At 33.0% G+C, this 16,784-nt stretch overlaps 1 protein-coding gene across 1 annotated transcript; it reads left to right on the top strand.

Annotated features, from left to right (window-relative positions):
* Window positions 1-11,490: 11,490 nt before the first annotated feature.
* On the top strand, window positions 11,491-16,049 carry LOC109544279 (glucose dehydrogenase [FAD, quinone]). The gene is made up of 7 exons (XM_019914375.2): window positions 11,491-11,993; window positions 12,363-12,581; window positions 12,638-12,902; window positions 14,573-15,146; window positions 15,219-15,442; window positions 15,496-15,707; window positions 15,770-16,049. Exons 1-7 carry the CDS (start codon window positions 11,804-11,806, stop codon window positions 15,958-15,960), a joined length of 1,875 nt encoding a protein of 624 aa, XP_019769934.2. The 5' UTR covers window positions 11,491-11,803; the 3' UTR covers window positions 15,961-16,049.
* The last annotated feature ends 735 nt before the right edge of the window (window positions 16,050-16,784 follow it).

The raw sequence follows: 16,784 nt of genomic DNA, 5'->3' as shown, positions 1-16,784 counted from the left end.
ACTGAAACCGTAGTAACATCGTAATTCATTGCAGTAGTACTGTTAATAAAGAATGGAATGCATTTCTGACTACATTCATTATACAAATGCTATTAACTACTTGCTCTGAACTTCTCTAAACCTCATTACAACGCAAATGGCATTACGGCACTAAAATTAACGGTGGTAATTTCTCTTACGTGCCGTCGGCTTTTAAAAATTACAAAAAACTATGCAAATTAGTCGGCGAAAAATGTTCATAAAACTACTGAAAACGCGTCACTTTGTGAGCTTTGTAATTTCGCTGTTCGTTTATGAAGCAAATGCACATATTTCTTTAGATATTGATGTCTGTTCTGAGTTTTTGCACGCTTTAAATTATTGCAACATAAATCATTATGCAGTGACAAATTACTTTTTGTGCTTATACTTTTGAATATTTCTAGTCTTTTAGAGTGTTACACAACTAACTGTTTGAATTAAAGGGAAAGTACGAGAATTGTCCAATTTTTCATCTAAATCGGACCATTAAAAACAAAATAGTGGCTGAAATTTGTCTTTGAGTCCAATTTAAAACTGAAGGAATGAAAGGAAATCTAACGAACACTAGTTACTGAAAGCAATTTAGTAAAAGCTTAGTTTTGTAACTTTTCGCCGGTGGATTTCAGTAGGGTTTACTAATAAAGGTTTTTGTTAGAGATAGCCAGTTCGTTAATAGGAAATTTTACTTCCAAACTTAATGATTAATCTGGGAAATGTATGTTGCCACATTAGAAAGGAAGATAACTTAAGCACAACAGTTCTGAGTTGAAACTCAAAGACGCACCTGAAGAGTAGAAAATAATATCTTATTCCAACATAGTCACAAATTTGAGTACAATTTTAGACAGTTAGACGGAACATAGATTGCGAAAGCAACATTTTAGAGCGGAAAATAAACAATAAACTGTTTTAATGCATTGACATTAAAAGCAATATAAAAATAGACTGGTTCAATAATCAAGTATTGTTTATATAAATTATGTAATAAATTACTTCAATCCATCCGTTATGCTTGTAAAGTTGGCAACTTGAAAAGCGTAGCACGACCTTAGCTTATGAAACACATAACAATGAAATACATTTCCATTGCTGAAAAAACTTAAAACATTGAAACAGTTGATAATTCATAGGAGCTGTGTTTGTTGCTATAAATTACTATAAATTGGAATTACTATATTATCTAAGCCAAAAAAGATAGACGTGCAATAAACAAGACTATTTGTAGTGATCTGTGTGTTGTAAAATCTGGGTTTTCAAAAACAAACTGGAGAACGCAAATATTTTAGGAAATTGTGGATATTGACAATAACAAATATTTTGCAGTAAGTATTTTTGGTTTCCCCAGGAACTCGCGTGCCAGCGTGCTCAATAACAAGAATTGAAAGCGCAAAATAAAGTAAAATCTCACTTAAATCCGCTTTTCTTCAGCAGTAAAGATGAGCTTGAGTCGTCTCATTAAGTTTGGAAGATAAACGCTCATTTTATTTTTCAAGTCAGAGTTATCTTCACAAAAATATTCGTACGTGCTGAAATCGGGCGTAAGTTTGAGTTTCACGATGAGAGCAGTTTTCAAAAATAGGTTTTGTGTTTATTTATTTATAGGAAAACAGCCGGTAATATCCTCATAAGCACTACAATGAAAACATTTTGCGGTTTTAGCAATTTAAATGCACTCTCCAGAATTCTGAAAGAAGCAATTTTAAAATAAAGTTTATTATGAATACAAATACTTGTCGAAAACATAAGTTAAATTGTTGGGAGTAGTTCCAGTCGTTCAAGAGACAGATAATATGTAACTGATTATAAGAACAAGAAGAGTTATTGGATAAGACGACCTGTGGCAACGCCAATTACAAAAACTGAGAAAACTTTCTAATACATTTCCTGGATACGCATATAAACAAGGCAGACCCTAAACATTGGAACCGGCATGAAAATTATTATATATGTGGCTTCATAACTAGCACAAGCAGAAGTCGGATATACGAAAAGACCCTGCGAAAGGAAACGGGAATTTTTCAAGGAAAGATAGTAGCAGGGAGACTGCCGCACATTTTTTTAAGGAAAAAATCCTTTCTGGCGAAAGCAAACCTATACAGAGCGGATCTTTAAAAAAAGATTCTTGTAATATGAAGATTAAGTCAGATTTGAGGAATATTACTTTATTTCAAGTTTTTCTTCCACTTGCACCCCAAACATTTTCAGATTATATTTAAATATTAGAGGTTTTAAGACCGCAGATTTTTTTTAATTTGCTGAATTGGGTGTAGATTTGAATCCACTCACTTTACTCATTAATGCTGCTTATTCCGAGATCAATGTTGCACTTTTTTTAGTTTTGTGCCACCAGGCGAATAGTGGAAAGTTGATTGATTTATTGCAGTTGTCCATTTTCAAATAATCACCTTTTATGAACCAGAATTTTAATGTGTTTACGTATTTTTAGACAAACGATATTCATTTCACTACAGTTTTTACATAATTATAATATCTTTATCATGTATAGCTTTTTTGTAGTTATAAATGGCTTTATTTATTTCGTTTTCATTTGACAATTATTTTCACCCATTAATGTCAGTCACAATACGTAAAGTTGATTCAAGCTGGGCATATTCGTAGCTTTCAGAGAGTTTCAGCCTACGACTCCTGACCAATTTTAGTCCCAAAATCAAATAAAACTGAAGGGATTTTTTCTCGCTTCATAACGAGCAAATTGCACGGGATGCTTCAAAGTAGGCGACTGAAAACAGGTAACTCTAAGCGTCCATTATGGCTCGCCAGATAAACAAATGAACAAATGGGACAGAAAAATGAATATGGAACGGATAAAATGCAAATAAGCCTGTTGAAATGCGTGAATAAAAAGTAGAATGATCAGCACTCGCACCAGGAGTTAGTTACCCGAAAAAAGAATATTCATAATATGTTGCTTTTTGGATCTACAGAGTGTTCTGAAATTTTCAGTCAACAATTGTTCATGGGCATGCAGAAGAACTGAAAATAAGGCCAGTATTTCATGTAATGTTTTTTTTCTGATCGAGCTTTATCATTGAATCATGGGCCTTCAAAGCGACAACTTGCAAATTTAACTTAGTCTTAAATAGTAAGACGTTCGTTTCGATTCTCTTAAACTTTTGCATCAAAAGTAGCTTTTGAGGGGTTTTTAATTGAAAATGAAAATCTAACGGTCTTACTAAAATTGAAAATATTATTTAAAGTTAGTTAGATGACAATATTTATTTTGTTACAGAAACCGCAAAGCTTATTTTTCTGATATCTCATACCGCATTTACAAAAACACTTTTATACCTTTGTTAAATTATTCTATCCAGATAAGCCTATATTTTGCAATTATTAAGTGATAAGGCCTAATATGTGGTTTCACTCATTTTAAAAACATTTGTTGTCAAGATTTCCCTGTGCACATAACTATAGAAGTATTTTCTTTTGCGAAATCATTGGACATACACATGGCCAAAAAATATAAAAGTTCATTTTGACCGTTCCTGTACAATAACAAGATTTCGGAAACATTTTCAATTAAAAACCATCTAGTATCTATGAGCTGCTTTGAGCTGCTTTGATATAAAAAATTTACAAGCCAAATTATCGCCAAATAAACTCTGTATATTTATTCACAATTTAATATATCTACATTTTCCTACGAAAATCTGCGCTACCGTAAGAATAATTTGTCCTCACCAATCTAGCCATAGCGGATGCAACCAAATATTTAATGGTTGGTCTACATGGCTCCATTTATCTGAAAGGGTTATATCGGCCCTTAATGCCCCACCGCGCTATTGAAATATGATGATACTTAACCAGTGGTTAATGTGACCGTTATCAAGTATATGCCGCTTTATTGAGCAAAGATGGTCTATTGATGAACTCAAATTAAGGTTCCATCGATTTTAGGGCACAATTGCACCCTAAATAACACGGAGATACTCTTCTGAAAAGTTCAAAAGCAATATTAAAACATACAATCACATATGCATAGCTAGAATAAACTTGGACTTAAATTTATCTAGATGAAAGTTCAATTCATACATTTATTTTATTTTTAATTCGTATTGAACGTAATTATTTGTCAACCAGTTGAGGCGCTTGTAAAGCTCTGTAAAGCATTTAAAAACAGATATTCCAATATCGTATTTACAAAATTACACCACAATTTCCAGACAGTAGAAACAATTTTAACTCTTAGAAGCTTTTTATTCATGTTTTACACAAAATTAGCAAGCCTTAAGCATACAGTATTGAGCTGTATAGGATAACATGTAATCGTATCAATGGACCTCCGCCATGAATCTTGTCGATCGGTCGTCTAATGGACTCTGAGATTATAGGGAAATTAGTGTGTCAATTTGGATCTATGGCAGCTAAAATGTGTTTAGTAGCTTAGGAGAACAGTGTCACCACAATCCTAATATCCTATCATTATTATGGCTAATTAGTTTTGTGTTATCCTGAATTTAGATCACGACCAGTTTAAGTAGCAGTCGGGATGTAAAGTGTATTTCCTGGTTTATTGGCTTAGCAATAATTTATGGAAGAGTTAAGTGCACTCAGATTGAGTACAGTTAACAAGCTATTAAGAACTATACGAATCAAAACCTAATGAAATTAGTATGTTGTACTAAACAGACAGAATTTAATTGCGTTATTAGGCACCTATTAATTGTCGGATGAAGTGAAGTTTTTAGCAGACTAGATATTTAGAATAAAATAATTAAGTTATTGAATGTGATGCAATTTTCTCTAACATACATTTTAAATAATTAAATAGCTTATTTCCGCAAGTAAATTTTTACGTGTTATATTTTTAATATATCCGAACTCATGCAGTGAATTTTCCTGACTTTAGCAAAACTTGATTCCTTTATTGAACTAAGTACAGTACAATAGCAAAGACAATAATAAATTGTTTTTATGATAAATAAGTTGTTTCGCTTGGGAGTACTGAAAGGTTTTATAACGAACGCAAGATTGCCAAAGATAAAAATATTTAAAATTTTACATGGTACGTGAATGAAAAGTAGTTAAGTGGTGAATAACGAACAAATCAATTAGGAAGTTAGTGGGAATACTACGAGCCATTTGCACATTTTCCGCTTAAATATTCAGTAATTTTTCATGTACTTTTGGAAACACTCCTTAAAATTAATAACTTTTTTGATAACGTATATGAGTTACTTTTTGCATTACTTTATACTTCATCTGTTTCCAACTATTTCCAAAATATTTTTTTTACAGTTTTTGAAGTTTGAAGGTCGATGAATCTGGTTGAATTAAACAGTTTAGCATTCAAATGCATTCTACCTCTAAATTGTTTACTGACATGATTTATATGTGCGGAATTTGTGTTAATTGAAAAAAATTGCAGGCAGCAAAGCTTTAACGCAGCTTGTTAACTGAAATGTTAACGTTGAAATGCACTATAAATTTCAACTTTGGTTCATTGTGCAATTTAAATAATCACAGAAATTTGTAGGTAGAAAAACACCCAAATTTTCATTACTACTCTTCAATTTAATTGTATTGCTATTAGGGCAATAATAAAGAATTTTAAATTTCAACTAAAGTTTCAATTTAAACGTTCTAAACTTGTCTGCAATGAAGGAATAGCCGCGAATATTTCTGTAAAAGATTCACATAAGGAATGTGCTACATTGCTACTTCTAAAAACTACGTGTTTAAAACTGAATGCCGTATATTTAATGCACGGAAACGAGTAAAATGTAAATATTGTAATGTCGATTTTCTACATCCGCATTTACTTTGTTCGGCTTCTTCCTCTGTGCGACTGGGAAAAGTTATTTTCCATGTCCGCATAAATACATACTATTTTACTCAAAAGGCTTTATGTATTTACTAGGAATATCACTGTGGAAATGCTCAGTTTTGATTTAATAGTACTGTGGAATTAATTGGCTTGCCTCATTGTATCTCCAAATTCACTCGAATTTTAGATTGAATTACAAATAAAACGGCTAGTTTTTTATCCATTTGAGTTCTCATATTTAAACATTTTATATGAAAGGATGTCCATATCAGAAAAGTTGATTTCAGGAGAATTGTTAAAAAAATTCAAATCCATATGACACGGAGGTTTTGCTGATAATACAATTTTTCGGACCGCAACTTTTTAATTGCCCACAGCTCGATGGAATGCGAACAAGCTTGGTAATTTAAAAAATTGAGTCCTTGAAAAGAAGACCGCCTATGAAAAATGTTTGTACATTTTTAAATACCCACTTAAATTGCCCAGAACTGACTTTAAAACAAAAATAGTGTTTTGAAATGATTGATAATTTTGAAAGTATATTAGATTAGACAAGTATTTAAATTTGAAAAATATTTCCAGGGCGGCTTTTTCAATCGTTGAACACTGATATGAAAAGGTGAATTCCTGTCACAAAAACCCAACTTGTTTTTTTTTAAATCGTAGCCTGACTTGCTTGTTCTTCGTTATAAATTAAAAACTTTTATTGTTTCTGGTTAATAATTCGTCTTCGATTCACTTTGGTCAAAAGATTCCATAGTTTGACATCAGCAACAGATCACTTCCAATCACTTTGGTCAAATGTGAACCAAAAATTTAAATATAATCTACATGTTTTGGTCGTGGGCATTAGAAACCGTTCCAAATCTAACCTTCGTATTTCCACTTTCTGCATTTCATAACAATTTTTGGTTATTTTCTACGTTTGAGCATCTTTTTATTCAAAAGAACAAGCAAAAAATCAGCGTTTTGATCCGAAACCCTGAACAATTAATCTTGGACATGTTTTGCTCTCTTACATCTATCATGGTAAGTGATATCGTTCTCTGCATGGGGATGTAAATTGATAACCTTGATTTTCCCGATTTGCATTTTTTACGTTTTTCCATACCAATTTATAACTGTCGCAACTTCAATAAATTCATTTTATTGCTACACAATCCTGTTCTTGGGAACTTTGCATACAAAAAACCGTCTGGAAGGCCAGAATAAATAAGATTATCATAATTTAAGGCCCCTGAACTTCATTTTTTAGTGCGGTGTAGTTAAAAACTTATCTAATCATATAATGAATGCGTGCAATCAAAATGTGTGGATGAAGCATAAAGTAAAATTTCAATGTGTTATTTTTGACTGATTTGATAACATATTGAAAGAAATAGAAATTGTCACTGTGATAAAATGGTTCTTAACTTTTGTGCAATATTGTGCAATTTGTGCAGATATGCAGAAAGCTCTAAAAAGTAGCACCCATCCGCACAGTGTATATAAAACAGTCTCAAAATATTCTACAAATTTATGAGTTTTTCTAAACTGGTCACATATTAATCTCATTTCAAGATAGGAATCGATTTTTGGGATTATTAAAATTGAGATACATGCAAAATACATGGGCAATTTTTGATTTATCGAAAGGTATTTTCTTCCTCGTGTAGTTTAGGCAACTATATTTGATATATTTCGTCCGGGTTCTATACATTCAAGTTTTTAATATGGTCTGAAATTTTTCTAAAATTTTCAAAAGAACAGTGATTTTTCATTTATTTGAAGCTTATTTGAAGCATATTTAATACTACCATGGAACTTTGAATGGTGTGGAATAAACTGACCGAAATTTAGAAGTTAAAAAAGCCACTAGTTACAAACATTAACTCTGGTGCTAATAATGCAGTTTGCATTCTGCTTCGTCCGTCTTCTTTAGCGGTTTTCTTGACGCATGTTCTAAAAAATATCGACGATAAAAAACATTTTGCAATTACTTACACTCTCTAGTAAACAAAATAAACGTTTTTGCAACAAGTACTCAACATCATTCACGTACTATATATAATTATTTAATTTAAGTAGTCGGTAAAAAGCTTTTACCACGGAACGCAGACGTAACTGTGCACTAAGCTGGAAAATCTTTCATGGCTGCCGCCATAAAACAAAGGGAAATCGCTTGGCTTAAAAATGTGCCATGCAGACAGCCATTATGCGGTTTACTGCCCTAAAAGTTCATTTATAACGTCGACCTTCCTGTAAGATGATTTTTGCAACTTCCTTTCCCCTTTATTTCCCATAGGGTGATCTATTTCAAGGATTAAACGATTACTTATATTTTTATCACATTCGTATGGAAACCGTTTGCAAGTGTTATTTGCGTAATGACATTCGGTAGATCTAAATAAAACCGACTGTTGCTTTAACTATAATAACTTTCTTTCCACCAAGTTCTAAATGGAATATACCTTGTCGACATATTTATGTGCGTTATTGATGGCAAACAAATTGTTTTTATGAAAAGCGCGATTTGGAAATGCATGAACTTCCTCTTCCTGCGCCGTATTACCACGTAAAGAGTCAGTAAAGAGAATAAAATATTTAAAAAAAAATTGGATCAATTACGATCCCTTATTTACTATGCCGTGTTCCCCTCATTCGGCGCTTGTACGCAAATCACAAATTCACGTTTATGAACATGCATTTGCATTCAAAAGATGTTTCAAATACTTTAGGCATCCAGGTTAAAAATATGTTTCAAAAAATTGCTAGCTCATGTTTATTGATTGCTGTAGCGGGCACATTTATGGAATACCTGTTTTAATTCCATAACCATTCTACAATGTGAATGTGTTTGCGTCCGAGAGTGAACTAAAATCAAATCTAACTGTTTACTATTTTAAACACTATAGTAGGCCAACTTTCGTTGTACCGCAAAAGAAAAACGGAAATTAATTTAATATTAAATTCTCCTGGGCTTTGTTCGCGCAGCACTGGAACTTAGCTAGGCTTTAGCATTTTGGCTAAAAGTTTCTAAATAATTTACGATTTTAAGCAAAGAACAGCTGTTTTAATAAAGTTTCATTTAAAAAAAAACACTAAAATTAAATTGCAGGCTACCTAGTAGTAAGTTCAGTATTCGTTTAATTTAAAGTGATTGAATTTCAAAACTTCGAACAAATTTGAAACTTTAGGAATATTTAAAACTTTCTCTGTATAAAAGAAGTAAAAAACCGAAGCAACTCTGTAGTTAGTAGTAGGACGCAAACTATCAACTGTTAGTGATGAGAATGCAAATCAAAACCAATTATTTAGAGGCTTGAAAGAAAAAGAATACGAGCCACATCATAAAATGTTGAATCACATAGTTTTCAATTCATTCTAATTTTATAGAAAACTTAATTGAAGTCTAGAGCTTTTGTTGCTTTGAACAGTCTGCCTACTAAAAAAACTATTTATGTTATTTCGAAAAATGTACAAAAAGGGGGCACTTCGTCCCAGTTTCTCTTCATAAAAGCTTAAGTGACTTTCCAACTACTCTTTATTCCTACAGGTCTTGCATTTTTATGTCAAATCGACCGCATCAAGTCATATCTTCCACCCATATCATCCTCGACATACTCAAAAACGTTAAAATTCAAGTCGCGCCCCTAAAAATAAAACAAATTGAAAGTCGTAATGAGATTACTGCGATATGAATTTCAACACCCTCGGAAAATCCGTGGAAATGATTTTCGGTGTAGCGTGGAAAGGTTTAGGGTGAAAAATCGACGCTATAGAAAAATGATGAGAAAATTCGTTTTACATAGAAGCTAGGGACGAGGCCCAATATATACGCATGTCGATGAATGGAAGAATTTGTTAAATGCATGCATGCCTTGGAAGTTTTATCCACTCACAAAACAGTTTCAACGTTTTTGCTGTAATAAGCTAATCTGAATTACGTTACTAATCCACAGTTCACGTTTAAGCTGCGCCTTAATTACCTGCATACGGTGCTAACGATTCCCGAATACCTTATGGGAACTGCATGTATTATCTTCTGCAGATTCCACTGCTCTTATTTATTCATCTTTATGCGTTTGTAAACAAACCAGCTAAGTCGAATTCGGAATGGCCTTCGAGAAAGCAGTCAAATAGTCGACAGCTTTAGATTTGATTTTTTTTCCTTAGTTTCCGTAAATCACATTTTAAATATTAACTAAATACCGAATATTGCATGCATTTTCAATTATTGAAAACTATCGGGGATTCATTGATAAAATGTCAGAAACCTTCGGCACAAAATAGTGTTCCATTTTTAATAGCAAGGCTTATTCGATTTTAACAGCATGTCCTCTCTGGCCTTTAATAAGTGTCATTTTCGAACGATATGGCCTTCATCTAGATACCCAGCTGCACTTTATGGGTCAAATGTCGCTGAAAATTAGTTTAACTACTGAAATTGAAGTCTTCATTTTTGGTTCGTCATTTATGTCTTAAAAGCAAAACATTAGCGAAAAGCAAACATTTTGTAATATGCGAACTTAAGATAATTAACACCCGAATGGGTTCAGCATTCATGCACCTGAAGCCGATAGGTATGGGGTCTGATGATTTCCAGTCTAATCGGCAGTTCAATTACTTCTTGCACTAATTGTTATTGGAAACCCTGATGTAGCTAAATCAGCAGCTGCAATGCTAAGATATAGAATTCCACATAATATCTGGCAGTATAGCGTCTGTATAATCCGCAGGCTATACAATATTGGAGAATTTCGATAGATCAAAGAAGCCGTGCAGCAGATTTCGTCTTTTTCAATTTGGGTTTATCTCAATGCATCGTCAAATGATCTCGTCATAGTATAAGTGTTTTCAAAATAGAAATATTTATAATACCAACATTTTAGTTTACCGATATTTTTATTTAACTTTCAAAAGTAGATCACAACGTTAAGTTGTTTTATTTGTGCAGAAGAAATTTGATATAAAATTTCTACGCATTTGAGACAATCAGTTCATTTTGCATTTCGAGCCGCCTTTAGCTAAGCATCTGCTATAAAACTTAAAATACTACCCTATCTGTTGTTTATTACTTTTACTGTTCCCTTAAAATACTTTCCCTTTTCAAGTTAAACGGAAATTTAAAAACAATTCATTTTTCCATATTTTTGAATGAGAATATCTTTTTAGGAAAAATAATTAACATGCATTTTTGTATTTAAATTTGGGAATAGACGTGACTGCGCCCAACCAACTTGTTAAATTGAAAACAACAGCTTTAATACAAATCAAAGTCTGCAAATTTCAGTTCAACATTGCCAAAAGATTCCGAAATACTCCTACACTTAAACTGAAAAAAAAAACATTTTTTATCCTCTAGAGCCTTAGAAAACTAATCGTTTGTAATGATTGATATTAAAAAAGCCCATCCAGAATTACTATAACATTTATAACAATATATAAATGACGCACACGAGCGCAGCCAAAAGTTATTATTTAAATTGCAACCTCAACCATGAAATATATAGTAGATAACACCTTACTTTAGGAAAGGAATTATTTAAATTTATGCCTAGTCTAATCACTAGCTGATGAAATGTTTGGCATGTGCATGACAAAATATTTTTTTTACAATACTTTCTCTGCAGCCTTCCAATAATATTAAAATGGTTAAATAAATCCATGTAGAATTTGAAATATTTTATCTGGCACGGGAATATCTACTGCATTTAAAACTTGCATGTCCCAATAAACTCAAGCCCTGATTCAAGTCCCAGAGCCGAAAAAATAGGTTTAAGTCAAATTAACCACGCGATATTCACACACAACTCGTCACAAATTATTTTTGCTTACTGCGTACATCAGTATAGAAATCCGTCCTTATCTCACTTCACTAGTTATTTTGCTTACTTTTGTAAATCACTAAGTCTCAAATCTCAATTTAAAAACAAATTTATGCAGAGTGTGGCTTTGACAGGATTTACTTAAAAGCGGCGAATTTACGGTGGAAAACAAACCTGCTCGTACAAGATGAGGAACTTATGTTTGTTCGTATTAGTGTCCGTGCTGGTTAGCAAACATTTGTTTGTTGTGTTATGTACAGAGGAAGAACAAGTTAAATATTACGAAGAAGTTATCAAAAAATACGAAAAAATGGTAGCAGATTTTCAGTATCCCACCGATGCCAAACAGTATAAGCCGGTAAACGATTCCATTTATGGTGAGTGGTACAATTAATCTTTGTATATAATCAATGCTACTACGAGCGACACCTCCAAAATGCAAATATGATTAAACCAAAGAAAATATTTCTAAATCATACAAATGCATTTTGCATTAGGTATTCACGGATGTCTCGTTAGAATATGAAATAAAATTCAAAAAATTTAAATGAAACATTTTAAACCTGTAAGAACTGCAATCATAACGCTATGTAAAAAATCAGGGAAAAATCACAGAGGAGAATTATTCAGAATTACCATAAGCTGCTTTGTGCAATTTTGCGAAGAAAAAAAAATAGTTGATTTTGGTTCAGACATTAAACGCGACTGATGAGAGCGAAAACAAAAGTGACTTATTTTTTATGCAGATTTCGGCGAATTTGATTTCATTATCGTTGGATCTGGATCGACGGGATCTGTTATTGCCAACAGATTAACCGAAGTTGAAAATTTCACTGTCCTTCTAGTCGAAGCTGGAAGTTATGCTAATGACTTTGTCAGAATTCCTGGAATGAGTGGAGATGTTTTGTTGTTGAATGAATTTAATTGGTTTTACCGGACTGTTCCACAGAAAACTATCTGCCTAGGTAAACGTGTATCGCATTTAGTCCTAATATTTCGGTAATTTGTAGGTATTTTTTAGGAATGATAGATAATGTATGTCCATACAGTAGGGGCAAAGGAATTGGTGGAACATCGCTGCTAAATGGCTTGGTGTATTCAAGAGGAACTCCAGAAAGTTATAACAGAATTGCCGCTATGGGCAATCCCGAATGGTCCTACGAACAAGTGCTGCCTTATTTTAAGAAACTGGAAAATTTTCACAAGAACGTTAAGAATGTGCAAGTCGAGAACGACTATCACGGGTTTGAAGGCCTAGTCAATGTAGAATATTTTCCCACTAACAGGTAAGGAAAGTCGGTTGCTTACTTTTTTAAAGCGTAAGTGTATTTTTGATTTAAAATACATCGACTTAGCTGTTAGATAATGATTCATTGGGCCGCGTTAGCTATTTAATAAAACTGTTCTCTACGTATTTTCAAGGCTTTTGAAAAAATTACCCATCTATTTCGTCAAATTTTTGGACGCAATAACGTAACAGATCGTGTTATTAAAAAGTGAAAAAAGAAATGATTTAATGCGCGACTGATGGAAAAGCTAAATTTTATATAGACGCTGTGTTTTATTTTTCGTCAAAAAATGCGTTGAAATGCTCTTTTATTGTGAATAAACAGAGGAAATCAAAGTCTTAAACGGGAATAGAAAAAATTGCTCTTCAGCTTCTATAGATTGAGAGGGTCGAGAGATACTGCAACGGATACATTTTTTCCGAACAAATACTATAGACTATGGTCTATAGTATTTGCTTAGACTAATAAGAGGTGGCTCAATTTTGGCGAACGATTGGTGATATACTGCATGATATAAATATTTCTACTGGCATCGTCTGAGGCTTTATAATATAACTTATACATCTCCAATTGATAAACTTACTTTTTACTTAGGCTATCAAAAAAAAGGACTCTGAGTGAGCATGCTGTTAAAGTATGAATGTTTTCACATTGGGCTGAGACGCTTTAAATAAAATTGTTTACATCAAGTGTTGAAGTTTTACCTCACTTTCTCACACTTTCTTTGTAAGTAAGTCGTGTTTTATGCCCCTAAAAATTACTGGCGAATTACTATGTGTCAAACATTTTTAGCACACTAAGTTAATGTGGAAAAAATTGATCTACTGGTGACCGAACATTCTTTTTTGTTCGCTTTTTCCGTACAGCGCCTATGTAGATAATTTGAATATACAAGGTGTCCCGTGAGCACATAATCAAAGGGGTCCTGCGATATTATTTGGATTAAAAATTTCCGGCTCCTCTGCTATTGATGGTCAAATTTCTTCACAAAAAATAATTCCATACCTGGAGAATGGATTTTAATGAAGTTCGCTGTAAACTTATTGCTCGTAAAACTCTTGTTTTGAAGCAACCGCGTGCTTCCGCTTTGGGCAAGTGCGGAATTCTTGAGTGTATTTGTACAAAAACTATCAGAACTTTAAATCTTATACTTAGCTGGAATCAATGGATTGTTTTTTGAGTTAATGCACTCTGTCGGCATTTTTGTTCTCTTTGCAAAATCTTGTAGCTTTCATAGTTATTGCACAAAAAAATAATTTCTGTTCTCTTGCCAACTGACAGTCTTAGACCTACGTCAATATTATTTACTTATTATTAGGATTTATTTATAGGTCAATATAAAATTTCATTTTTTAGAATAATCAGCTTTTGGTTTAGTTTTTGGATAAATTGTGTTCACATCGTTTTCAGATTTTCAATCGCTTTTGTGATAATCTGCTCATATTATTACTTGCTATTAGTAACTATAGGACCAGTTTTTATTTGGCCTAGTTTATGTGAATAAAATTACGATCAAATCAACAACTGCTAAACAATTGAAAATTCGGGTGTTTTCACTAAACAAAAAACTGAATTTAGAATCTTTTTTTCAGGCTACCAACTAAACTTTAATTATTTTCATAAAAATCTACTTAATTTGCAAAACCAACGCTTCTGATTCATTCTAGGCACACGACTGAACTCTTTGTTGAAGCAGCACAAACTATTGGCTACAAATCAATAGACTACAACGGACCAAATTTTGCCGGAGCCTCTGTTGTCCATGCAGTGCACAAGAATGGTCAAAGATGGGACGCAGGAAGGGCTTATATAGAACCGATTTTAAACAGAACGAATCTAAACATATCGACAAATAGCTATGTAACTAAAATTCTGATAGACCCTAACAGTAACAGGGCTGACGGTGTCCAATTTAGTAAAGATCGGAGGCTTTATCAAGCAGTAGCTAGGAAAGAGGTGATACTATCCGCAGGTACTATAGCATCACCTCAAATTCTGCTGCAGAGTGGAGTTGGGCCAAAAACTCATCTGCAGCAAGTGGGAATTCCAATAGTTCATGAACTGGAAGTTGGCAGTACGTTTCGGGACCAACCTGGCATGTATGGGCTTTATTTTGTTACGAATTATTCTGACCCAAATGTTGTAAAAGGGCAAAGAGAAAAATTGGCCGAATATGTGAAAGGATTTGGCCTGTTGGGTACATCGGGAAGTGATGCTTTAATGTTTGCGTCTTTCAATCAGGTAAATTTACCGACCTCAAAAAATAATTGCTCCAACCTGAATAAACAACCCAACATTTTCTTAAAATCTTAGTCATCGCCACAACCAGATATTGAATTGGAAATGACATACTTAGACCCAAATGATGCCTACCGAAAAACATTTTACTACAACAACGAAACTTGGAATGCTATTTGGAATGGTACTGATGGTTCCAAAGCATTTACTATCCAGACAATTTTATTATTCCCCAAATCCACCGGCAGTATTAGACTTAAAAGCAACGATCCGTATGAATATCCATTAATTGATCCAAAGTAGGGCATTGGCAAAGAAATGGGTTTATGATTTAATTAATTTGCCATTTCAGGCAGCTCTCAGATGAGAAAAACATTGACATAGAAAAGCTTTATCAAGGGGTGCAATTAGCTCTAAAGCTAGTCGACAGCAAACCGTTTCGCAGTGTTGATGCCAAATTCATTAATAGAACACTTCCAGCTTGTGCGGAACACGAATATTTATCCAAGGATTATTGGCTTTGCTACATCAGGCACACCTCATATGCGGACAATCATTTTCAAGGTACATTTAAAAGTGATTTACTGATGAAAAGGATAACTCATTAATGATTGCTGTAATTAAAGGTACAAATTCCATGGGACCTGATCCAGAAAAAGGAGCGGTGGTGGATTCTAGATGCAGAGTTCACGGAATAAGAAAACTGAGAGTTGCAGATGCAAGTATTTTTCCTTTTACCGTCGCAAATCATCCGAATGCGCCGTGCATGATGGTTGGGGAAAGAGTTAGTGATTTAATAAAACAGGATTATTTATAATAGTTGTGAACCTTTCAAACAAATCATATAATACAAATACAAAAAACATGTAATAGTTTGTAATAGTATAAACTAAAGACCTTAAATTATTCAGCCTTTTCACTTCATATCCTTCCATTATATTGAACTGCATTTGAAATAAATTTGCAGATTTGCATTGAACATGGAATTGAACAACACCAACTCATAGTTCTGGCTGCAAGAGCAAAAGGTTCGTATCAAAAGAAATACTTGACAATTGCGAATAGAAACTGCTCATTTTTTAAATGGTAATTTTTTTACTTATTTTATTATATATATTATTTCGTTTTTTAATGTTGGCGATAATAAAAAAAACTGTTATAAATCTCCATGTCTTATCCAATTATATGGAAATTGAAGATATAGATTCAGGATATGGCTAGAAGATTCCATTTCTTCACTGGAATTGCATTACAAAGAACGAAAACTTCCTATTGAAAATGAGGCCGATTCTACTAGGTTTTACAATAAAAATGTTCCATAGCAACTTTGAGCAGTTCAAATAGCCGCTGATTCACAGTTGGCCTTTTTTTAAATCCGCTTGCTCAGAATTGGTCTATCGTTGCTGAAAAACATCCGATAAATAATGGTAAAAAATGTAATTGCGACTTTATGTGATGCAAAAAATCTGGTGTAGCAAAGTTTATCTTATAGGAAAAGTAGACGGAATCAGATATATAGGAGCTCAAGGTGTTTTACAGTCTTTCTCAAATAACTCTATATTTTTCTGATTGAATAATACAGGACAATGATAATTTAATGACCAATAACAATTTCATAAACACAACTATAACTTATTAATG

The sequence above is a fragment of the Dendroctonus ponderosae genome, unplaced genomic scaffold (genome assembly GCF_020466585.1).
Source record: "Dendroctonus ponderosae isolate FM_Combo_2020 unplaced genomic scaffold, Dpon_F_20191213v2 Dpon_F_20191213_4, whole genome shotgun sequence".
Lineage (NCBI taxonomy): Eukaryota > Metazoa > Arthropoda > Insecta > Coleoptera > Curculionidae > Dendroctonus > Dendroctonus ponderosae.
This window is presented reverse-complemented; position numbering and strand designations above follow the sequence as displayed.